At 44.0% G+C, this 25,435-nt stretch overlaps 1 protein-coding gene across 3 annotated transcripts in view; it reads right to left on the bottom strand.

Annotated features, from left to right (window-relative positions):
• LOC144132301 (uncharacterized) overlaps window positions 1-25,435 on the bottom strand; it is a 429,694-nt gene that overhangs the window by 27,974 nt on the left and 376,285 nt on the right. For all 3 annotated transcript variants that reach the window (XM_077664613.1, XM_077664612.1, XM_077664611.1), the window contains 2 exons: window positions 11,726-12,043; window positions 10,482-10,698 (listed from right to left, as the gene is read on the bottom strand). In XM_077664613.1, coding sequence (XP_077520739.1) covers window positions 10,482-10,698; window positions 11,726-12,043 — 535 coding nt within the window. The remainder of the gene's footprint in view (window positions 1-10,481; window positions 10,699-11,725; window positions 12,044-25,435) is intronic.

A 25,435-nucleotide genomic window follows, 5' to 3' on the forward strand; every position in this document is an offset into this window, starting at 1 on the left:
ACCATCCTGCAAACTGCCGGGTTTGTAAAAGCCGATCCCTTTTACAAAGAACTTCTGTTTTTTTTCCGCCATCCAGATCATATCAATCTTGAAGCGATGGAAGCCTGTTTCATTTCCTTCTCAAATTCTCGATTTGGCTATTTTTACGACCGGTTGCACTTGGCCATTGCTTACTAACCTTTTTCCATGCCATGCGCGTAAGCGCGCTTTCGCGTTGATATGACGTGCACTTATCGCGTATATTTACGCGCCATTTATTCATTAAAACTTGTGGTATCTCCCCTCTTGTCATCGTGTTTCGTTCTTTTTTGCGCTGGTTTCGCTCATAATGTCGAGGGTTTTCGGGGATGTGAAGGAAGAAAGCAAGCCACCGACCAAAAAAGGGGAATGTACTGAAGTTTTGGCTCCCGCACGGGAGCCTAGTTCACAAGGAGGCACAGATGGAAAAGGCTGGTTATTTACATTTTAAAATAGGCCCTAGGCATCAGGCGCACGCGATGGGAAGAGCACCATCAGTGCGGTTGACTGCGCTATCAGTTGTTCTTTTCTCTTTTTAAAATGTGCGGTCTACTCCCATCTATGTTAGGAATCTTGATTTCACAATGCTCGGCCAGTGCATTAGACAAACATTTCTTGTTGCTAACACAAATACCGATGCAGTGTTATTTCAGCCTCAGCACAAAGTTTCCACCTTCACCCACATACGCACGATCACAGTCACCGCATAGAATGCTCTAGGTTACGAAAAGAAATTTAGCTTCTGGAAGGCTGTATTTCACGTTTACAAGGGCATCTCATAAATTCTTCGCCGGTACGTATGACACCTCTTCGTCATAGGAAGGCACGATTCGAGCCAAGGATTCGCTGATTCCGGCCCCATATTCTACAGGTGCGCATTTTTTGAAGGCAGGACCAATGTTCGACCCCGTCGGGAGCAACAGCTGATGTTCCACGGCTTTCTCACATACTTTTGCGAAAGCTTAACGGTCAGCTTGCAAGCCTTCTGGCTCTGTGCACATTCGGTTCGCTCAATGAACAAGCCAGGCAATCACTGATCTCTTGTGAGAGGTTGGATAAAAGAAATCTATGGAGGCAATCTATGAAGGACAACAAAGATTGGAGTAGCGCGCACATTTTAAAAACAAAAATTTTTCGTTGCCGTCTGTATCTATAATCCCTTATCATTCGAAGTCTCCCTATGCTTAGGGCATATTTTCAAGCGTATACAACCAGCCTTTCCCATCAGTGTCTCCTTGTAAACAAGTTCCCTATACAGAAGCCGGAACGCAACGACATTCCCCCTTTTTCTGGTCAGTGCCTACTCCTCCAGCCTTAAAGACAAAACAAAGATGCGCCCTGGTCGTTGATCAATCACAAGACCACCCCAGCCCCGGTCAGTGGGTGCGCCAGCTGTACTAACCCGGACTGGAAGCATGTGGGATGGCGAGACTGAATATCCAACAATTCGATACTGTACCGAGTGTTATCCAACGCTTTCAGTGGGAATAAACTGTGCAAAGTTTTTATTCAAGGGAGCTAGGGATTACTTATTACCACAACAGGACAACGAAGGCAGTGCCTTTGGCGTTGTGAATAAGGCAGTGAGTACGCCAGGTACGCAGCGTAAATGTCTACCTGTGTACTAGGGCTGGAGTTTTTATAGTGTCAATGACGGAGGCAGTAATCACAGTGAAATAGACCTGCCGCATTTAACAACAATGTAAGCAGAGAAATTAGGCATTAGAAGCAGTGCAAAGGTGATCGCCGCTGGTGAACATCAACTAACTACAGATCTGTTGATGAACAGATGGCGCTATGCGGAGGAAAACGTTGCCACCTCCTAAATGCAATACTTGTTGACTTCGGGCATATTGGAAGCATGAAAGAATGTTTATATTATCTTAACTGGTAAGAAATAGGACGTGAAAGAACAAACGTTAAATACGCCTTGTCTACCATTCGCTCGTTCGGAGGTATTTACTAGAAAAAATCGGGATTAAAAATGGCGAAATTCTAAAAACGCTTGCTTTCAAATAACTACACCGCAGGCTGGTTGCCGGAAAGTAAACCTGGAAATGGGCCGTGTCCACACCATTAAGCCATCACGCAATCAAACCATGAAATGCGAAGAGTATCGTTATCATCATGAGCCTGACTATGCCCACTGCAGGGCAAAGGTCTCTCGTGTCTCGCCAGTTAACCCTGTACTTTGCGTGCTGCGCCAAAAATTTCTTAGTCTAACCCGCCCATCTAACTTTCCACCGCCCGCTGCTACGCTTGCCTTATCTTGTAATCCACTCCATTACCATTAAGGATCAGCGGTTATCTTGCCTCTGCATTACATGCTCTGCCCAAGCCGATTTCTTCCCCTTAATTTTGACCTTTTATTTTTATTTATTTATTCGCAAATACTGTTGGCCGTGGGGCCGTTACAGTGGTGGGGCCTAACAGGTTTCCTTTTCATTATACAGAAATACAAAAATGCAAAGTCGTCGCCATCTACACAATGATATTTCTTGCAGCGTAATGTTTCCCTTTTTTTCTTTTTTTACAGAAGTAGTGTTAATAAACATTCACTTTAAAACAGTTACTTCACACCGAAAAGAAAAAAGGAAAACTTTTCTACATTCCCGGCCTTCACCTAAGGCGAGATGTAATCACGAAGTGGTTAGGCATATGACATTCAAAAAAAGGAACGACCACAACAACAAACAATTTTTAGTGTCAAATGGAGATAGCTTTTTCGAACTTTGTTAATGTACTGGACTGTAAGAGAGATGCTGGTGAATCATTCCGTTGTGCTATCGTCCTCGGAAAGTAAGAATTAGCGTAAACATTAATACGTGGATTCGGGGTTTGGTAGGAGTATTCGTTGCTTCCTCTCAGATGTGTAAGTTGTTTTGGGACCAAGTAATGGGAGCTATTGATATTGAAGGAATTTTTTGAGAGCTGAAATAAAAACTTTTGTCTTGTCATTGGGCGACGTTCGGCTAGAGGTGGCGAATTGAGAAGACGCAGCATCTCTGTTACAGAATCAGTACGTGTATATCTGGACATTATAAATCGAGCTGCTCTTCTTTTCACCCTTTCAAGTTTTTTTTTATTAAACCACTTTCTACAGGATCCGATATAATGCAAGCATATTCTAATGTTGGTCGCACATAAGTCAAATATGCAGCTAACTTGGCAGATTGTGAGGCCAGTTTTAATCTTGGGTGCAAAAACCAGAGTTTCTTTTCAGCGGCTGAACAAATTTTAAGTACATGCTTTTTCCAGCTTAGATCTCTAGAAATGGGGACTCCCAGGTATTTAAGTGTTTCTACTGTGGTAAGTGCGGTAGATCCGGGCATATAACAGTGCTCTTGGACATGTTTGGTCCTGTTCGTGACGCGCAAAACCACTGTTTTCTCTTCACTGATTTTCATTTTCTAGCCTTGGCACCATTTTTCGACAGCTAGGAGGGCATCATTAAGTGCTTTTTGATTGTCTGGATTATTTATGCCACAGTAGAGCAGGCAGTCGTCAGCGAAAAGTCTCACTCTAACCTTCTTATTAATATCGGAAGCAATGTCGTTAATATAGACTAAAAATAAAACGGGACCAAAGACGGACCCCTGAGGTACACCGGAGGTTACGCTTAATAACTCTGATTTACTACCATTGATTTCGACAAATTGAGATCTTCCGCTTAGATAAGCTGATATATAGTGCATAGTTTTATGATTAATACCCATTAATAGTAATTTGTTAATTAAATCACTGTGTTGGACTCTGTTGAAAGCCTTTGAAAGGTCAAGGTATATTGCATCGATTTGTTTCTTGTCGTTCAGAGCCTTCACGAAGTCATTCACTGTCTCGACTAGTTGTGTTACAGTTGACAACTGTTGCCGAAAATCATGCTGATTTAGAAAAAAGGCTGTTGTTGATGCAAGATGTGTATGGATTGCCTTTGATATTATGTGCTCCAGAAGTTTGCAACAAACGCAGGTTAAAGAGATTGGCCTGTAATTCTCAACTGCCTGCCGGTTTCCAGTTTTGTGTACTGGGACCACTTTAGCTGTAAGCCAATTATTTGGGACCTGTTTCTGTTCGAGTGAGGTTTTGAATATAATAATCAGATAATGGGTTACCCATTCCGCATACCTGCGTAAAAAGGCGTTTGGTATGCCGTCCGGTCCGACAGCCTTATCTTCATTTATATTTAGTACAAGAGATATCACTCCTGCGTAAGGGTTTTCAATATCGGGCATTGTTGATTCTTGTATTTCTGACGATACATTCGATGACACAGTGTTCTTTGCTGGGACTGTAAAAACAGTTTGAAAAAACTTATTATGAGCGGTCGCAATCACTGAAGAATCGGTAATCACCTGATTGCCAATAGCAATGCTACAAGAGTTGTTATCTCTCTGTGACAAGTGACGCCAAAATCGTTAGGAGCAGATTTCATGTAATTAGTTAATGTCTCAACATAATACTTCGTTTTGGCTTCTCTCAACATTTGTCCTAAAAGGCTCGATAAATGAGAGATTAAACTGCAATTTCTTGGCGCTTTCCTTCTATGTCAATAAATTCTTCGTTTTAAATGGATGATATCACGCGAAATCCACGGGTTATGTTTGTTTCTTTTTTTTTCGTTTTGTTGGAATGTATCAGCTAACACAGTGGAAGATTATGTCCTTGAATCTTAACCACATGATATTGACATCACCTTCTTCTTTAAAACTGTCCAAGGAAAAAGATAGATCGTCGATAATACTGGTATCATCCGCTTTGTCAAAATCAGGCACATGAATGACTCTCTTTTAGCCTTTCAGATCAGGCTGTGTACGTATCTGTACAAAAACGAGTTTGTGATCAGACACACCCTCTTCGACATTTACTTCGTAGTTGTCGATCCGCCCGTCTAGGAACACCAAGTCTAACGTTGTTTTCACATTGCCTGCTACACGTGTACTCTCAGTCACACCTGTGTTAAGTCGTTATTAAAGGCAATATCAGGGAGCCATTCACTGCTTTCTGTTTCTGTCGAGTTATTTGTCAATGTACTACAGTCAATGCTGCTAAATTAAAATCTCCGGAGATAATAAGCTTATGCTTTCTCGGCTTCACGTGTTCTAGGTAACACTGCAAATTTTCTAGGTACGAAACTGATGCATTTCGTGGCCTATAGAGTGCTGCCACAAGATAAGAAGCTTTATCTAAATTTATCTGGCGCCATATACTTTCATGATCTGGGATTCCGTGGAGGGGTGAGAACTGAATGTCTTCTTTAAGATTGTTGCGACGCCCCCGCCGCGAGTTTTCCGGTCGTTACGGACTATCCTGTAGCCTGGATGTACCAGCTCACTATCTCCTATTTCTGGGCCTAACCAAGTTTCACTGACGGTAACTACGTGCGGATAATAATTAACTAATAAGTACTCTAAATCCCCAGTTTTATTGACCAAGCTCCTAGCGTTCAGATTTATCAGCCGAACAGAGGGTAGTTGCTGGTTTGCTTGAGTTCATTCCTATTTGTGCATAGGGGACGTTTTCTAGTACCACGAATTTTAACTCTGCGCTCTTTGAACTCATCCCAGAAGAAAACCTCACCATTCATAGCCAGTTAAACATATTCAAGTCGCACTTTTTGTCCTTCGTCTCGATATTTCTTTGCACAATCCCACAGCTGTTTGCGTTTATATTGTGTTTCTTTGCAAAAGTTGTCGCCAGTGAAAATTCTAGTTCCTTTTAGTTTCTTACAGTTCCTATAGAATTTTTGCTTTTCCCGATAGTCGTACAACTTTAGAATAACCGGTCGGGGCTTTGTTCCCCTCCGATTTTGTGAATTCTTTCTACGGTTTCCACTGTGACGCCTAATTTTTCTAAAAAGACATCTGTATTAGCTTTGGTTCTGAGCTCTTAATAGTTTCCTCTTCGCTTTTTTTTAATTCCAAACAACATTTGATTATTCCTTATGCTCCTGTCTTCTAAAGCAATTATTTTTTTCATTTTGTTTCTGGAAGGTGTCATCAAGGTAATTTATTGTCTTTGTCAGTTGTTTAATACTACAGGCGTGGTGTTTAACAGCCTTTAAGCTGTTAACAAACAATGGCGAACAATCAAAAGAATTTGTTCCCTCACACACTATGCCTGCCCGTTTCCGGCCTCTTAACGTCACACCTATCATTTTTCTTTCCATAGCTCGCTGCCCTTTCCTTAACTGGAGCTGAACCCTTTTGTTAGCCTCCACGTTTCAGCGCCGTAGGTGAGTACCGGGGAGAGCTGTTATATACATTTCTCTTTACAAATATTGGTAACCTGCCATTCATGATCTGAGAGAACCTGCCATGTGCGCTCCACCCCATTCTTATTCTTATAGTTATTTCCCTCGCATGATACAGAATATAGCCAGCCAACCGTTTGATAGTGCTCATTCTAAACTTTTAAAAAGAGCAATAATCGCTAATTCCCTTCAGAGTGCCTTAAGAAAGTCGTGCCATCACACAATGTCTATGAGCTTTGGCGCCCAAATTCAGAGGTTGCACGAAGCGGGTTACCCGCCCCATTTGATTTTGGCTGTTTCTGAAATGTTAATCCAGAAATTCAAGCGGCCTTGTGATGAGAAACTTCCGGAAGCAAAAAAATTGGTCCCTGTGATTCCTTACATGCATAAGGTGTCCCATGGTATAAAAAAAGGCGCAAGCAAACATCAGGTGCAGGTTGTCTTCTCGGCCCCATCAAAGTTGTCAAAGATTTGCACAATGTCAAAACCGGATAAGAAACGACCGGTTTGCCCTATTAAACATCAAAAACTGTTCACGAAATGCAGATCACAACTTGTATATCAGATTCCTCTAAGCTGCGGTTTAGTTTACATAGGGCAAACCGGTCGATGTTTTAATGAACGTGCCAGTGAACACTTGCGGAATGTGCGCCAACATCACGGAAGTTTCCTTGCAGATCACTGCAAGACGTGCAAGGGGTGTAGTCCGGATCTGAGCAAAACAATTTTTTTTTTTTTGAAGAGCGGTAAAGACAGATTTGAGCGAGAAGTAGTGGAGGCATTTTTTATTAAGAAAGCGGGAAGCGCATGCGTTAGTAGGCCGTCCATTTCAATTAGTGACGCTGAGGTGGCGTCGTTTCTCGAAGGCTGTCTTTAGGTTTCAACGTTTGTAAGTTTTCTGCATACATTGTTTTTCATCGATGTGTTTTATCGGCCGCAAAGACGTTTGTGAAGATACCAATATTGTAGCACTTTGACGCTGGGAGGTTTTCTCAAAGGTTTTAAAAATTTTGACGATAATTATAGTACATTGACGCTGGGAGGTTCCCCCGAAGGTGTAAGTTTTCATGTCCACCAAATTTTCCGCGTTTGTTGTTGGTCATTCTTTCATTTTCACTCTTTGTGTTAAATCACGATTGTTCAGTTTGCGCGCTGGTTGCCTTGCCCAAGCGTGTGTGTATCATTTGGATGATCAATTTGCTTTCATGTGGGTTGCGCACTCATTTAATCTGGGGACTTATAAAGTAAGAATAATGCTGTTATCAAGTGGATAGTGCAGAAGGCGTCTCTGGTCTGTAAAAGCAGCGCCTACTTCCGATGTTCTGTCTATTGAAGAAATTGCGTTTTGTTGTGTGATAAGCTTGTTGTGATACGGCTCAGTTGATGCATAAAATGTAGGGGTTTGGTGCAATAAGCTTCAGTTGCAAGTTGGCGCCCGTCCTGTTGTGTTCGTGCCTCTTTGTCTTTGTCGTTTTAGCGCCGTCCTAACTTCTTTCAAGATATGAACCAACTAGCCCAAATCAAAGTACTTCTTGATCAATAAACCTAGTCATAAACTCTTGTGCGAACTCATTTTATTAATTCAAGAGAGCAGCAGCCGCACAAACATTGCGCCAGCACTGCGTTACAGAGGCATATCAAATATGCTAGAAAGATTCACAGTGAATAGCTCTCCGCAGCAAACGTCATGAAACACTATGCCAGGAAGGACGTCAGGTGAGCAGACAAAATCTCTCCACAGCGTTTGCCGCGTGTCTCCAACAAGAATCCAGAAGGCTGGATTGGCAAGAGCGGGGATAACGGGCCTCCGGAATCTTAAATTTCTCATTGATATTCCACACGTAGGCGAACGAGCGAAGAAAGTACAGCGCATGACTGGAACACGAACACCCAAACCAAAGCATGGTTCTAAAAAATTAACACTTCGCCCCAATTTGCGAAAGCGTCGGAAGAAAACAGCGGTTTACGACAGGCGACAATGAGTTGGAACTCGTAATAAATTACGCCTATCCAGGGCAAGCAGCCACCGTAGGCCTAGGTCACAAGAGTGAAACAGCTGTTACAATATGTATGCGGTGGCGTACACATGGGAAGTGCTCGTAGGTGGTGAATAGAAAGCTACCAGTATAACTAACAAGCACAATACATAGAAGTTATATCTTGCCAGTACTAATGCCTGAGGCACACACATGTAATCTCAGGTGTGTGCCTCAGGCGTGTGTCTCGCCCAAGTTTCCACCCTTCTGAATAAAAAAAATGGCTTACAATAAACTGGGGAGAGCGCAGCAAGCTGTGGCAAGGAAAACGGTGTACGACGCTAAGAAACACGAGATAAATGTGTGGGTTGGCGAACAAATGGAAAATAACTTAGCTGATGCCTAGAAAAGTAAAATCACAAAGGCATAATAACCAATAGTCGCTATGGGAAACGGAGTAATTTGCAACGGTGGACTGACGTAGCAGGGATCTGCTAATCGTTAAGTGGGCGAATGCGATAATGAACTTTGTTATGACGCCTCCGTCTGGAGTTAGAAACCGGTCTTTGATATTTCAGCAAGAGGCCGTTGTCGTTTAATGATTTTGGTTGTACCTATAATGTTGAATAACCTAAACCGCAGGAAACAAGATACGGACGAAATGAATATCAGGGATACAGCGTTATGTGTATCTTATTCATATTTCCGCGTTGTCGTTCCAGCGCTACTCAATTCTTAGGGATGATAGGAAGGTTTCGTTTGGTTTGTTTGGTTTATGGGGATTTAACGTCCCAAAGCGACTCACGCTATGAGGGACGTCGCAGTGAAGTGCACCGGAAATTTCAACCACCTGGGGTTCCTTTACGTGCACTGACATCGCACAGCACACGGGCCTCTAGAATTTTGCCTCCATCGAAATTCGACCGCCGCTGCCGGGATCAAACCCGCGTCTTTCGGGCCGGCAGCCGAGCGCCATAACAACTCATCCACCGCGGCGGCTTGATAGGAAGGTTGAATTTCCAGTCTTTTTGGGAACTTGACCACTCTATTGCCTAATATTTTTGACCAGTGCAAAGAGCTTTGTTTTCAGAAAGAGTTGTGTTTTTGTGTTTAGGAACAGGTATTGTATCGATACAAGCCATTTTCAATTTCTCCTCAGTGTCCCTTTAAGAAATTTTCGGGGATCCCGTGGTCGCAGTTGGCAAACGACCGGATTAATTGGAGAGACATGGGACAGGCCTTTCCCCTGCAGTCGGCTAAGTTATACTGCTGCTGCTGCCGCCGCTTGCTGCCGCTGCGTGCAGGTGCTGCTGCCGCTGCCGCTGCTGCTGAAGAACTGAAGCTGCCTACCGCAACATCCTGGGCTAGTTTACCTTGGGCTAGACTGATTAATCACCCGAATATAAAGATTTGACCGAAGCTCTAATAAGCTAGCAAACAGAGAGAAATGACAGAGGTCCCAGCATGAACCTTTACTTCAGCGCTTTTCGCTACATGCTGCTCGATAATGTTGGTATCGCTACCGCTAGTGCATATGTATAGTGAAAAGAAGCCTAAATCAAAAACCAAACTTAGAAAGAATAACGAACCTCACCAGCATCCTCAGGCGTTATTTTTTAAGCAATGAGTTTGAATCAGAACGCAAGATTCAAACAAGCAAACAGACATCTCGAAATTTTACAACTGTGAATGCGCCTTTTCTTGTGAGCAAACTTCAAATGAATAACGGAAGTCTTAGCCATGGCATCTTGTTTTGAACATACATTGTCTCTTTTAGATGGTTACACCAGAGCTAACTTGGAACGTGTGCGGGACCGAGTTAAAACTTGTGGAAAGAGCAGGGAAAGCCTTTACAAGACCAAACAGTTTTGCAAAATCCAAGGAAAGCATATGGATGCGAAATAACGTTTAGGTCAAGATAGCTGGGAAATTCATATGGGAGCCAAACTGTGAAGTTGGTTTTGCATGAAATGCCACAGAAAACACAAGCTGGAATCGAATGTAACCTGCTCGTTCCAGGGTCGTTTAGTGTGTAACGTGGCGGCCGTTCGCCTGCATATCATAGGTGCAATTATTGAGCGCGAGTGAGTGAAATTCTAATGTTACCTGAAGCTTATTCTTTTAGTTTTTGCATGAAAAAGCTGCCTAAGTTTATGATTACTCAGAAATCTGAGTCCGTCAGTTAAGAAGCGCTCCGCAAGTCTTCCCGACCGTGAACTTTGCTCGCATTGGGGCACCTGTCATCCGAGGTAGCAGCAGGCTTGTTTCTGTGTCAGCTTCTGCGGTGTCCAGGGTGAGGCTTCCGCTCGTGCCTGTTGGCTTCCCTTCCAAGTCGAGTCGCCGCACAAAAATGCTATAGGACGACGCCGGCAGAACAGGAAACGCCGCCTCGGTCTCTAACGTGTAGAGGCGACCTGTCAGCTCCATAGCGGCGTCCAATAACCTCCATGTCACCTGCACAGCACGTCACTTTCATTGAGTAAAAATACAGTGTCTTGAAGGAAATGCATGATTGTGGGAAGCAAAGCGCAAGTTGCTAAGATCACAATATTTCACCGATCAGCAACAGTCAGCTGCCGTTTCGTCTGTAGGCCCGTTCAACGATAAATGCAAAACCAAAGCACGGTTACGTAACAGACCCCCAATACGGTTTTGTTCCTAGCGCTATAGAGAGAAAGTTTCGGCTTTCGGCGTAATAAAAATAATACCGATTTTAATAGCAATCGGGCTTGAAAATAGCAGGTTTTTGCGTGTTAACTGTACCACCACCATAAAAAAAATGCGAATAAGATAACCGCAATGCTAGAAAGTAATAAAAATATTATTAGGCGCTTGAGAAGAAGTACAAACACGGTCCACTAGCACTTCAACGTAGCAGTTTTCGTGACAACGGACTGAAAATCAAATGCACTCAAAATCAAAATCTCTCTTGCTGAAGACCAGCTTTGGCTTGTTTAACGGGCTACAAGGGCAGCAAAGGCCGCGAGAGTCCTGCAATGAGGATGTAACCAAGAGAACTTTGCTAGACTTTCTTGAGCACATAAAGTTAGCTCTCTCTCAATCTGTCTTACGCAAGATTTTCTAGTTTGCTGCGTCCATTTCAGTTCTCTTGTTCACTTTTCATTTGACCCTAGCAGTTCGTCTGCGTTTTCCTTCACCAGAGCTTCAAAGTGGAGTCACTTCCTGAAACAAACAATAAGTCCTCCATGACAGCACTTCAGCGACCTTCCACCATGAGAATTCTCACATTGCCACACTTGCGGCACACCATTAAATAACGAAACTTAAGTCAGGAAATATGTTAAGCATTGACCTTATGGAAAGCAATGCGTGCTCTGCAAGCAGAGAAACGCGCGTAACCTGAGAAACCCAGCAGGCATTAGTCGTTCTTTAAAAGTTGACTACTCATACAGTACGCTGGCATTGTGGGAAACTGCATTAATGCGCTCAGGGCGGCTTTGCCGCTGACTGTAAATCCCACCTCAAATTTATGGTCCACTTTGGTGTCATGGTCCAAAATTGTTTGCCAGGCAATGTGCGCCTCCAGTCCTAGATGAGTACTTAGGCGGAGGTTGACAAGCTGTGGAGCTGGCCACGGGAGAAGGACTCGGGGCGCTGCCGCAGCATCGGATAGCAGCGGTTCTTCTGCCTCGTCTGTGACTTCGTCGACTGCGGCCAGTGTCGGCACCCGCACCGCCGCGCTCACAGCCCATACTCCTCTGGGAGACACTGCGATGACGCGAAGCTCCGAGGTGTCGAGCAGCCGCCATTGCGAGACGCTGGCTTTGCAACGCTGAGTCTGCGATGAGGCAACGGAAAGACAACGATTCTATTACTGCATACTGCCTGAAAGATGCGCAGTGGGCCAAAAACAAATTATGAAGGGTTCCAGTGAACAAAAGTGTCAGTGTCTGCCAACACGTTTCTTAAATTGCAGTGCGTTTCATGGTGACTACCAAAATTGCCAAATTTGCATTAGTGGTGGAGAAATACCCTTTCCATAGTGGAAACGACCCTTACTGGAGGCGCAGAAAAGCTAACAGCATATTCAGCTGTATACACGAATTAAGCAGACCAGACCTGGTATAAACTAACCACAATGAACCCGCGCGAGTGTTCTACTAACTTTGTAAAGAATTTGAATTGAACTTGGTAAAGCATTTGAATTTTGCTGTTTCTTCCATGATCACTTTAATGGGCTTAGGCCCCACCTGAGTCACTTCGTACTTGCAGGCCAGTTTTCTTAGCGATGATGATGATGATTAATTTTTTATGGCGCTAGGGCGTCTGGCCAAACAGCGCCATGGCACAATGTTTTTTCTTCTACTCAAGTTGGGGTCAAAGTCAGATTTCCAAAGCATTTCGCCCTAATGAAGCCAAGAACCACGTACGGGACAACTTGTTTCCATTGTATCACCGGTTGCTACCCGACGACTCTGGGGACCGAATCCCGCACCTCCCGCAAGTTTTACTGACGATTTGTCTCAATGAAATAGACTGATCATCTGAACACTCTTACCGGATGTTTTCGAACTTCCGCTCAGAATCTGAGGGACCCCTAATATATTCCCACACTAATAACCACTCTGTTGGCGCCATCTTCACGTCCGTTCTCGCTCGATGCCAAAGAGGCGACAGTGAACTACGCCCCTCATGGAGTATTTTGGAAGAAACGCTCAATCTCCCCTCCAGTATTCTCGCGCGGACTATCGCCGTTCTGTCTATGAGACGGCGTTCTGTATATAAAAAAACTACAACCCGACGGAAGCGGTATATCTTCTACAGGTACCTTCGGGGTTTCGCGACGAAGTCGTGCCGGCGTGACATGATGACCCATCTTCCGGTCACCTGGCTTTTTCCCGAACGTTGGCACTAATACACCAAAAGTACTACTCGTATATAGGGTAGCGAAAGCGTAGAGCATCCGCCTCGCCTGGAAGAGGTCAGGTGGCACGAGTCCCGGTGCGGCACAGTTCTCCACTGGGTTAAAAAAATAACTCAGTGTATCGATGGAATTACATAAGAAGGCATGGGGTGCGGCCTGATCTCGGCGGCCAGAACCGACAACGCACTTCCTTACCAGGACAAGATCTGGACACGCAGGTGTAGCACTTGGCCACAACCTTCTATGAACAAACCAATTAATGAAGGCAAGATAACCGCTGGTCATTAAGGGTAACGGAGTGTGCATTCCAAGAGGAGGCAAGCGTAACAGAACGCGGCAGACAGTTAGGTGGCCGGATGAGGTTTAAAAGTTTGAATGGATACGGTGGCCGCAGCTACCAAAGGACAGGGTTAATTGATGAGAAATAAGAGACTTTTTTTGCAGTGGGCGCAGTCAGGCTGATGATGACTATTCGCCCAGCTTTGCTGCAGCGTTGAAGCCTTACGGGAAATCTTGCTGCCCGTGCCAACGTCGCAAGACACCACTGACTTAGTTAGCCGGACTACTGAACCCTGTTCATCTGCGACAAGTCCCCTTTTACCAACTCGGCATGGACTTACTCAGCCCTTTCCGGAGTTCTCTCTGGGTAACCCTAACGCTGTGGTCATCACCAACTATCTAAACCGATACTGAAAAATCTAGGCTCTTCCCCGTGGTACCGTTGATGAAACTGTGGCTTTCTTTATTAAAAACTTTTGCTTCGTCACGGTTCATCCACGATCGTTTTAACCAACAGCGGAAGAACGTTAACCTCGGCTCTTACGCAGGAGGTTATGCGACTGACGGGGACAACTCACCAAAAAAGAACCGTTAAACACCCTCAAACGAACGAACTCATGAAACGGCTGAACAAGGAGATCGCTGACATTATTTCCATGTAAGTACACACAGATCACCGGAATTGGGGCGCAGTGCTTTTTTACGTCACCTTGCATAAAAAACTGCGATCCAAGAAAGGTCACTCCACGGCAAACGTCCCAGACGTTGCGCTCGATCATCTCCAATTTGTACAAAAAAATTCATGGTAACTTATCCTAATGCGTGTAATGAAAGCCTAAAATATTTTTGCCGAAACTAATCCCTTTGTGAGGTGAGGGCAGTTTGGATATTTATAAAAAGCGACAAACCAGGCACTGCTCATTAATTAATAAAAAAATTCAAATACATCATGATCATCATCAGCCTTACTATACCCACTGCAGGGCAAAGGCCTCTCCCATGTCTCTCCAATTAACCTTATCCTTTACCAGCTTCATCCACCTTTGCCTGCAAACTTCTTTATCTCATGCGTTCACCTAACCTTCTGCCGCCCCATGCTACGATAACTTTCTCTTGGAATCCACTCCGTTACCCTTAAGGAAAAACGATTATCTTGCCTTCGCATTACATGTTCTGCCCAAGCCGATTTCTTCCTCTTGATTTCGACTAGGATGTCATTACCCGCGTTTGTTCCCTCACCCACTCTGTCCGCTTCCTGTCTCGTAACGTTACACCTATCATTTTTCTTTCCATGGCTCGCTGCGTTGTCCTTAACTTAAGCTGAACTCTTTTTGTGCGCCTCCACGTTTCTGTCCCGTAGGTGAGTACCGGTACGATAAAGCTGTTGTACACTTTTCTCTTGAGGGAAATTGCTAAACTGCCACTCATGATCTGCGAGAACCTGCCATGTGCGCTCCACCGCATTCTTATCCTTCTAGTTATCTCCCTCTGATGATCCGGATCAGCTGTCACTACCTGTCCTAAGTAGACGTATACCTTCACAACTTCCAGGCTCACGCTGCCAATTGTGAACTGTTGTTCCCTTGCTTGACTGTTGAACATTACCTTGGTTGTCTGCATGCTAACTTTTAGACCCATTGTTCTCCTCCTCCTGTCTAACTCATTGATCATGATTTGCAGTTCACCTCCTGAGTGACCCAGCAATGCAATGTCATCAGCGAATCGCCGATTATTTAGGTATTCTCCATTTACTCTTATTCCCAACTTTTCCCAATTCAGGCCTCGGAATACCTCCTGTAAACATGTGGTGAACAGATTGGCCAGATCGTGTCTCCTTGCCTGACGCCCATTCTTATTGGAATTTTATTTCTGAATTTATGTAAGACTATAGTAGCTGTGCAGTTGCTATATATATCTTCTAGTATTTTGACATAAGGCTCTTCTACACCCTTGTTACGCAATGCCTGTATGACTGCTGAGGTTTCCACTGAGTCGAATGCTTTCTCATAATCAATGAATGCTATATATAGAGGTTGGTTATATACTGCGCATTTCTCTATTCCCTGGTTGATAGTGTGAGTATGATCTATTGTGGAATATCCTTTACGAACGCCTGCCTGATCATTTGGTTGATTAAAGCTTAACGTTGCCCTGACTCTATTAGCGATTACCTTAGTAAATACTCTTTAGGCAACGGATAGTAAGCTGATCGGCCTGTAATTTTTCATGTCCTTGGCGTCTCCCTTCTTATGAATTAAGGTAATGTTTACATTCTTCCAAGCTTCTGGTACAGTCGAGGTGCTAAGGCATTGCGTATACAGAGTGGCTAGTTTTTCTAGCATGATGTCCCCTCCATCCTTCAACAGATCTACTGTTACCTCATCCTCCCCAGCTGCTTTTCCTCTTTTCATTGCTTCTAAGGCTTTCTTTACTTCATCTCTCGTTACTGGCGGGATGACGCATTTCTGTGCACTGCTGTCTTTCTAATTAACGCTCTGATTACATTGGCTACTGTACAGCTCTGTGTAGAACTCTTCGGCTACGTTAACTATCTTATCCATATTGCTAATGACATTGCCCTGCTTGTCTCTTAGTGCATATATTTGGTTTTTACCTATGCCTAGTTTCCTCTTCATTGCTTTTAGGCTCCCTCCGTTCTTTAGAGCATGCTCGATTCTCTCCATATTAAACTTCCTTATGTGGGCTACCTTGAGCTTATTTATTAACTTTGATAGCTCTGTTTGTTCTTTTCTATCGGTAGGGTTAGACGCCCTCATGCTTTGGCGCTTCTTAATCAGATCTTTCGTCACCTGAGATAGCTTTCCGGTATCTTGTCGAACTGTCCTACCGCCTACTTCTACTGCGCACTCCGTAATGATGACTGTCAGATTATCGCTCATTGTATGCATATCAAGATCCTCTTCCTCAGTTAAAGCCGAATATCTGTTTCGCAGCGCTGTCCTAAACTCCTGTACTTTCCCCTCTTACGGCTAACTCGTTAATGAACTTCCTCTTCACTAGCTTCTTCCGTTCCTCTTCTAGTCTAAGCTAATTCGAGACCTTACCATTCTGTGGTCGCTACAACGCACCTTTCCGAGGAAGGCCACATCCTGAATGATACCAGGTTTAGCGCACAGTATGAAGTCCATTTCATTTTTAGTCTCACCATTGGGGCTCTTCCAGGTCAACTTCCTGTTTTCTCGTTAGCGGAAGAAGGTATTCATGATCCGTAAATTATTTATATCTGCGAATTCGACTAATAACTCTCCCCTGCTATTTCTAGAACCTATCCCATAGTCACCTACCGCGTGATCGTCAGCCTGCTTGTTGCCCACCTTCGCATTGAAGTCGCCCATCCGTACAGTGTGCTGTGATTTTACTTTACTCATTGCCGATTCTACGTCCTCATAGAAGCTTTCAACGGTCTGGTCATCATGGCTGGATGTGGGCGCGTAGGCCTGCACCACTTTCATCTTGTACCTCCAATTCAGCCTAATTACTATAGCTGCTACCCTCTCGTTAATACTATAGAACTCCTCTACGTTTCCAGCCATATCCTTATTAATGAGGGATCCCACACCTAGTTCTCGTCTATCCTCTAATCCGCGATAGCACGGTATGTGTCCGTCCTTTAGTACTGTATACGCCTCTCCTGTCCTCCTAACTTCGCTTAGCCCCATCGCATCCCATTTAATTCCCGCTAGTTCCGCGAACAGCACTGCTAGGCTAGATTCCCTCGATAAGGTTCTAGCGTTAAACGTCGCCAGGTTCATATTCCAGTGGCGGCCGGTCCAGAGCCAGAGATTCTTAGCACCCTCCGCTGCGTCACAGGCCTGACCGCCGCTGTGGTCAGTTGCTCCGCAGCCGCTGGGGACTGAAAGCCGAGGGTTAATTGGTTTGATCATAGAAGGTTGTGGCCAAGTACTACACCAGGGTGGTCAAATCCTCCTCTGGTTAGAGAGTGCGTTGTCGGTTCTGGTCACCGAGATCAGGCCGCACTCCAGGCCTGGTTATGCAATTGCATCGACACGCGGATTTTTTTTTTAGCGACAGATACTAAGCTTAACTACAGATAATAAGGTTATCTGTTGTTCGGATTGTTGTGCATGCAAAAGTGCTATAACTGCTTCTGGACATAAGAATGGACTGGCATAGCGAACTACCCCGAGATAGTAATGGTGATCTGTCATTTCAACGCATCTGTCAGAAGAAATTTTCTTTTGCATTTCCATTTGCATAGATGTTAGATATTACCGTGCTGCATTCTTTTCTTTAACGCTCGACCGCATAGGAGTGGTATTAAACACTCAATTTTTCTGTGCCTTTTTATTTATTTATTTTTGTCCCTGGTTTAAATTAATGCTTTGTCATGTTTACTACCTATTAACATGCCCTGTTTATATATATATATATATATATATGCATAGTTCCGCTGCCGGTCGGACTCTCATCGTGGGTGAACAGCTCAACAAAGGCGAAACAAAGGCAAGACAAAGGCAAGCGCTTGTCTCGCCTTTGTCCCGCCCTTGTTGCGCGGTTCACCCAACATGAATGCTTACCAACTCGCCCAAATTTCAGCTTTACTCTATGCTGGGCTCTGCCGCTCAAGCCCTATGAGGCTTAGGCGTGCTGGCAGTTTGTGCATTTTGTTTATATTTGGCGCAAGAAAGTTATTATTAACATTATTATCATTATAATTTTGTACAAAAAGCTATAAGTTTCGCCGGTTAACGCTTCTTATCACAGCGTCCCTTCATTCCGCAGGCACTGGCAACGACATGCGCCGAGTAGTTGAGCACAGCTATGGAAAGAAATTCTCCTCCATAGGGCCACAGGCGTTCTTACCGCCGAAAATACCGCGGGAATATTCCTGCAGGCTGCCTAATTTACCACAGCACAGTAACTATAATTCAGCCACTTTTAATCGAACTCTGACCAGGTTGTTGAGAGGTACAGTTCTAAATTTAAAGAAAATTTTCTCCAGGATTCTATTGTCTCGGTACGATGCATAAAGCTGCATGGACGCATTAACTAGCCAGCTGGCTATCAAAAATTTTCATTGTCTTTTGCAATTCCGCTCCACATATTAATAATAATACAAAACATAGAAACACTACAATATATAGAAAACACAAGTTTTTCATTGACATTTGCACATATCCTGGCTTTCATCCTGGCAGATATCCTGGAATTTTTTCATGGAGCTTTATACGGCATAAAGATTTTTAAAACATCGAAAAAAATACGAAAATGTGCCTTTTCTGTCGTTTTTTATTTTAAATACCAATTTGGTCGCAGAAATTTTGAAAAAGCCGTTTTGTTTCTCTATATGTCTAGTACCTACAACAATGTTACAGGTTATAAAACTGCGTACATCAAGGTAGAAAAAAAACTAAATTTGCAAAAAGTGCGCTTTTGAGCCAAAAACACTCGTTAATCTAACCCTGATGTTTTCCAAGCAAAATTACAAACAATAGCGGGTTACATAGAACAGTTTATGTTTATTATTTGCCTTTCATTTCTAAAATTTTTATCGAGGCAAAATGTTGTTTAAAGTGAAAAAAGAATTTTTGAAGTTGAGCTCAGGCGCCGGAAGTTGCGTCGTCTCTTAACGCCTGTTTACAACACAACACAGCACATGGAACGGCACGACACTTATGGCCAGATAACAACTTCATCTTTCCGTTGTTCGCTGTCATTCATGTTTAGGGCTGAAGCTAAAGAAGATATCGTGTGACATTTGGCGGATGGCATGCAAAAAAAGAGATCGTTTTCGTCTTCGAGCTTAGAATAGACCGGCTTTTGTGCAGGGCAGCAGAGAGAACAAAAGGAAGGGTATTCAGCATGCTGTCTCGCATGGGTCCTCATGTTTTAACTTCCGTGTTAGACGCCACTCGGTGTTCAGTCTTTACGGTTCAGTCAACCGTTAAAAATAAGACTCCTTCGAGCTGGTGGAATGAAGACTGCGGAAAGCCTATCATTACGTGAAAGCCGCATGGATAAGCCTAGCGAATAACCAGTGCCCTAAAAACTAGATCAATTATTTGCAGCATCTTTTAAAAGAACCATATCTAAAGCAAAGGATGAATACAATTGAAATCTGAACACCTATTTGTCCAACCCAGTCAACCGGAAATTTTTCTATAGATGCATGGAGCGTACTAACGGGCTGCCCTCTTTTCATATCGTTCAGTTCATAGTGCTGCCTCCTCGGGAAGAAAAAAAAAACCAATTGGAGTCCATAGCTCAAGGCAATGCTGCGCGTTTTCATGCTCGCACTGCCTTTTCTTCGATCCCATTTCATTTGATTTCAGACTTCACTGAGGTCTCTGTATCTGATTTGGCGTCTGAGATAAATTTTCTGCAGTCTACTGCCCCTGGGGTTGACGGAGTAATTGTTGGCATGTTGAAGATACTAATGCCACACTTTACCCCAGACCTCTTGTAGATTGTCAATTCGTTTTGGAAAAAGCCTGGATTCCACAAAATTGGAAAACAGCGAAAATAATTTTATTGCTAAAAGACCAGAAAAAGGGTTTTGATATCGACAACATTGGGCCGATTGCTTCGACATAAAAATTGGTTAAGCTTGTAGAACGGGTAATTTTCAGCAACCCCCCGAATCATGTTCCGTCTCTTCAAGGCGTAAGTGATGCTCAGATTGGTTTCCGCAGTGGTTGTTGAATTTGGACCGCACTCATAGACTTCAAGAGCCGGATTAGGGTTCCTATGATGCAAAAAAGGGTAACTGCTCTGGATGCTTGAGATATTGCTAAGGCGTATGACAGCGTTCAACATAACATTCTGCTTCAAAAGCTAGCTGGTCTACAACCTCCTTAATAACTTTTCGCGTGGATAAGGGAGTCTTTAAGGACCAGATCATTCTTTTGCACTAAGGGTACGTTAAATTCTAACTCATACGTCCAGTCTAGAAGTGTCCCACATGGCTCCGTTCTTTCGCCGTTGTCGTTTATTAAACTTATGCGTGATATTCCTATTCACCCGGTCGTCAAAGTTTATGTGTATGCAGATGATATTGCTTTTTTCGCTTCTGCCAAATATATTAATATCCTTTATCAATTGTTGCAGGAGTATTTAAATGCCCTTGAAGTTTGGCTCGACAGCCTGATGTTAACTTTAAATGTCAAGAAGTGTGCCGTCCTTGTTTTTCCACGGTCATCTTCTCTTTACATTTCTTTGTCGTATCACTCTATCATAATCCCGCAAGTTGATTCGGTTAAATACTTGGGTATACTATATGACCAGCAGTTGGACTGGTGGCCCCATATTAGAAGCATTGTGCTTAAAGGTGAGCGTGCCCTTGGCCGGTTGGTTAGGATCAGCAACAAAAAATTGGGTATTCCTCGGGACACTTTGCTCTTTTTTTATAAGGCCTATGTGCGGGCAATACTTGAATTCGGCTATGTTTTATTTTCTGGGTGCCCAAGGTACAAGCTTGAACCCCTGTTTGTTATGGAGCGACGCGCTCTGTGCCTTTGCTTAGATCTGCCTATGTCAGTGGCGAATACTGTGCTGTACTCGGAGGCGCGGATACCTGATATATATTTGCGGCTTACGTTTATTACTTTGCGGATGTTTTTAAGGTCTTTAGAGCGTATTCCTGAATTGACTAACTCCATATTTACCACGAAAGGAAGCTAGTGAACACAAAGTCCATCGACGATTAAGCTGTAAGAGGGTAAGTACAGGAATTCAGGATATCGCTGCAAAAAGGATATTCGGCTTTAACTGGGGAAGACGATCTTGGGGTTCATACAATGAACGATAATCTAACAGCCATCATTACGGAGTGCGCAGTAGAAGTAGGCGGTAGGACAGTTCGACAGGATACCGGAAAGCTATCTCATGTGAAGAAAGATCTGATTAATAAACGCCAAAGCATGAGGGCGTCTAACCGCAGCGACAGAATAGAACTGACAGAGCTATCGAAGTTAATAAATAAGCGCAAGGTAGCTGACATAAAGAAGTTTAATATAGAGAGAATAGAGAATGCTCTAAAGAACGGAGGTAGCCTAAAAGCGGTGAAGAGGAAACTAGGCATAGGTAAAAACCAGATGCATGCGTTAAGAGACAAGGAGGGCAGTGTCATTATAAATATGGATAAGATAGTTAACGTAGCCGAAGAGTTCTACACAAATCTGTACAGCAGACTATGTAATCAGAGCGTTAATGAGAGAGACAGTAGCGCACAGCAATACGTCATCCCGCCAGAAACAACAGAGGAAGTAAAGACAGCCTCAGGAGCAATAAAAAGAGAAAAAGCAGCTGGGGAGGATCAGGTAACAGCAGATCTGTTGAAGGATGTGGGGGAGATCGTGCTAGAAAAACTAGAAACCCTGTATACGCAATGCCTAATGACCTCGACCGTACAAGAAGCTTGGAAGAATGCAAACATAATCTTAATTCATAAGAAAGGAGACGCCAAGGACATGAAAAATTACAGACCGATCAGCTTACTATCCGTTTCCTACAAGGTATTTACTAAGGTAATCTGTAATGGAATCAGGGCAACCTTGGACATTAATCAACCAAATCGTCAGGCTGGCTTTCGTAAAGAATATTCCACAATATATCATATTCACACTATCAATCAGGTGATAGAGAAATGCGCAGAATATTACCAACCTCTATATATAGCCTTCACAGATAACGAGAAAGCATTCGACTCAGTGGAAACCTCAGCAGTCATACAGGCATTGCGTAATCAGGGTGTAGAAGAGCGTTATGAGAAAATACTGGAAGATTTCTATAGCAACTACACAGCTATTGTAGTCCTCCATAAAGTCAGCAATAAAATTAAAATAAGGAAGGGCGTCCGGCAAAGAGACACGATCTCGCCAATGCTAATCACCGCCTGTGCCGAGGCCTAAATTTTGAACAGTTGGGAATAAGAATAAATGGAGAATACCTAAGTAATCTGCGATTCGCTGATGACATTGCCTTGCTGAGTCACTCAGGAGGTGAACTGCAAATCATGATCAATGAGTTAGACCGGCAGAGCTGAACAATGGGTTTAAAATTTAACATGCAGAAACCCAAGGTAATGTTCAACAGTCTAGCATTGGAACAACAGTTCACAATTTGCAGTGAGAGCCTGGAAATTGTGAAGGAATACGTCTACTTAGTACAGGTAATGAGAGCTGATCCGGATCATGAGAGGGAGATAACCAGAAGGATAAGAATGGGGTGGAGCGCATATGGCAGGTTCTCGCCGATCATGAGTGGCAGTTTACAAATTTCCCTCAACTGAAAAGTGTACAACAGCTTTATCTGACCGGTACTCACCTACGGGGCAGAAACGTGGAGGCTAACGAAAAGAATTCAGCCTAAGATAAGGAAAACGGAGCGAGCCATGGAAAAAAAACGATAGATGTAACGTTACGAGACCGGAAATGGGCAGAGTGGCTAAGGGAACAAGCCCGGGTTAATGACATGCTAGTCGAAATCAAGAGGAAGAAATGAGCTTGGGCAGGGCATGTAATGCGAAGGCAAGATAACCGCTGGTGCTTAAGGGTAACGGAGTGGATTCCAAGAGAAAGCAAGCGTAGCAGGGAGCGGCAGAAGGCTAGGCCGGCGGATGAGATCCAGAAGTTTGCAGGCAAAGAGTGGCTGCAGCTGGCACAGGACAGGGTTAATTGGAGAGACATGGAAGAGGCCTTTGCCCTGCAGTGAGCGTAGTAAAGCTGATGATGATGATGATATTTACAACTAACTCATCTCTATTCTTTTTTACTTTTCGCCCTAGGTATAAGCTTCCTCAGGTTGTGTTCACTAATTCCCTGCTGTCAAAAATTTCTGCATCAATAAGTTTGGTAGTACCAATTATCCCCCGCCGCGTTGATACTGCAGTCTCCTTTGAAAACACCCTCCCATGGATTACTAAAAGTGTGCCTCCCAGTGTATTAAATGGGATTTTTGAGGAGTATCTGGACAATTTTCTTAACCATATCGCCGTTTTTACAGACGCCTCCCAACAAAAGAAAAAAGCAGCTATTGGAATTTAGTCAATGGCTCTTGATTGGAATTATTCATTTCGGGCCCCTGACTATACCCTTATTTTTGTCGCTGAGCTTATGCCCATTCAGTTGTCCTTAATAAAGATTCCCTGCAGTATTTGTCAGGTTATTATACTTTCAGGCAGCCTTTCCATCTTGACAGCGCTCGAAAAATCGAGGCATACTCCTGTGAGCCGTTGCCTTCGATTTTCTCTTCCACCACATATTACAGAAATACATCAAGGCTGCGAATTGGGCAAGTTGGTACTGATTCATATTTGGACAGCGCAATAAAAGAACGGGACACAACAAAGAATAGACACCACAAGCGCTGTTCGCAACTAGATTTTTATTCACGGCAACGCTCTCTTAAATACTAGGAACAACAACCTCAAACGAGAGGGAAAACAAAAGAAAGCACAAAAGCATATCCTCATGACCACAACGGTGACAATCGGCAAGTTCGCAAAGCTACACATCTTAGCCGGATAAGTACATCATCTCTTTATTAGTTAGCGTGACGGATCACTAGTACAACTATCTCTTTCCAAGCGGATGCGAGAAGCCTCTAATATTTCATGCGTTAGCCTGTCATTATGTTTAACTAAGATGTCAGTGTTAGAAAACAGAGGGGTGCATGTACAGTACTCACGGATTGAAATAGGACATTCGGAGCGCGTGGCCGTCGCTTCATGGAGCGCCGCCCGTAGACGCTCATGGAACCAAGGTGGTGCATTGTGGTATGGCGTGAGAGGGAGAACATCTACAAAGCAGAATTGTTCCTTCCAGTAGCCAATCAGCCGGCCTGTGGTTTACCACATGCCTGCGTGGCACTGCAAGGCTAGCGCTCCGAATGTCCTATTTCAATCCGTGAGTACTGTACCTTCTCTCCTGTGACGGGCAAGGTTACAAGATGACCCATTATCTAGGGACCTCTGGTGCTCAGTTAGACGAGCGTTAACACAACGTCCAGTCAGGCCAATATAAGTCATGGTGAAGTGAAGTGAAGTTTATGAATGAAAGCGGTGTTAGCACCTTGAATTTTGTGGCTCTAATAGCGAAATACTTGTCTTCTCTGTTGATCGAGTTCGGCGGGGAACTGTACACCCAGAAAGAAGGGATATGTATTGGCAGTTGCATAGCGCCTGTGCTCTGTGACTTTTCCTGGCCAGAGGAGACCGACTGCTTGCTGAAACCTTGAAGCCACTCGGTGTCGGTGAATGTTTCAGGTATGTTGAATGTTTCAGGTATGCTGAGGTCTGGAACTTCAATGGGTGTTCTTTCCGGTATGGTTGCATCCGCCTGTAGCGCATCTGTGCAAACCTTCACGGCCAGGTCAGTGGGCACGCTCGTAAACAGTGACTTCACGTCAAATGACACCAAAATTTCGTCGTCTTCTATAACCATGTTGCGAACCTTTTCAATGAAGTCGTGTGAGTTGTGCACGTGCGTTTCGCTTTTACCGACCAAAGGGGAGATAACACGATGCAAATAGTTCGACAGCTTGTGAAGCGGGGAGCGGGTGAAATCGACGATTGGGCGCATTGGGTTGCCTTCTTTGTGGATCTTTGGCAGTCCATACAGAGCGGGAGCAGAACCATTGTGGCAGAGGAGGAAGTAGTAGAAGGACTTGTATTGTGGCGGGACAAAGGAGAAGACGTCAGCCAAAAGTTTCTGCAAGTCCCTTTGCACCTTTGAAGTGGGGTCCCGATTAAGTGGCAAGTAGGTTGTCTCATCTTCCAGCATGCTCGTCATCTTGTTCACGTACTCTCGTTTGTCCAAGACGACCGTTGCGTTTCCCTTGTCCGCGGGCAGGATCACGATGTTCTCATTGCCGCGCAATCTTTTTACTGCCTTTCTTTCTTCGGGCAAAAGAGGATTAAGTACTTGATGCCGGTTCAGCTTGGACAGCACGCTGACGACACGGGTGCGTGCCTCGTCGCGACGGGAAGGCTCCACATTCTTGACCGCAGTTTCCACGGCGCATACCATCTTTTTTTATGTCCGGCTA

Source organism: Amblyomma americanum, chromosome 5 (genome assembly GCF_052857255.1).
Source record: "Amblyomma americanum isolate KBUSLIRL-KWMA chromosome 5, ASM5285725v1, whole genome shotgun sequence".
In the NCBI taxonomy this organism is placed as follows: Eukaryota; Metazoa; Arthropoda; class Arachnida; order Ixodida; family Ixodidae; genus Amblyomma; species Amblyomma americanum.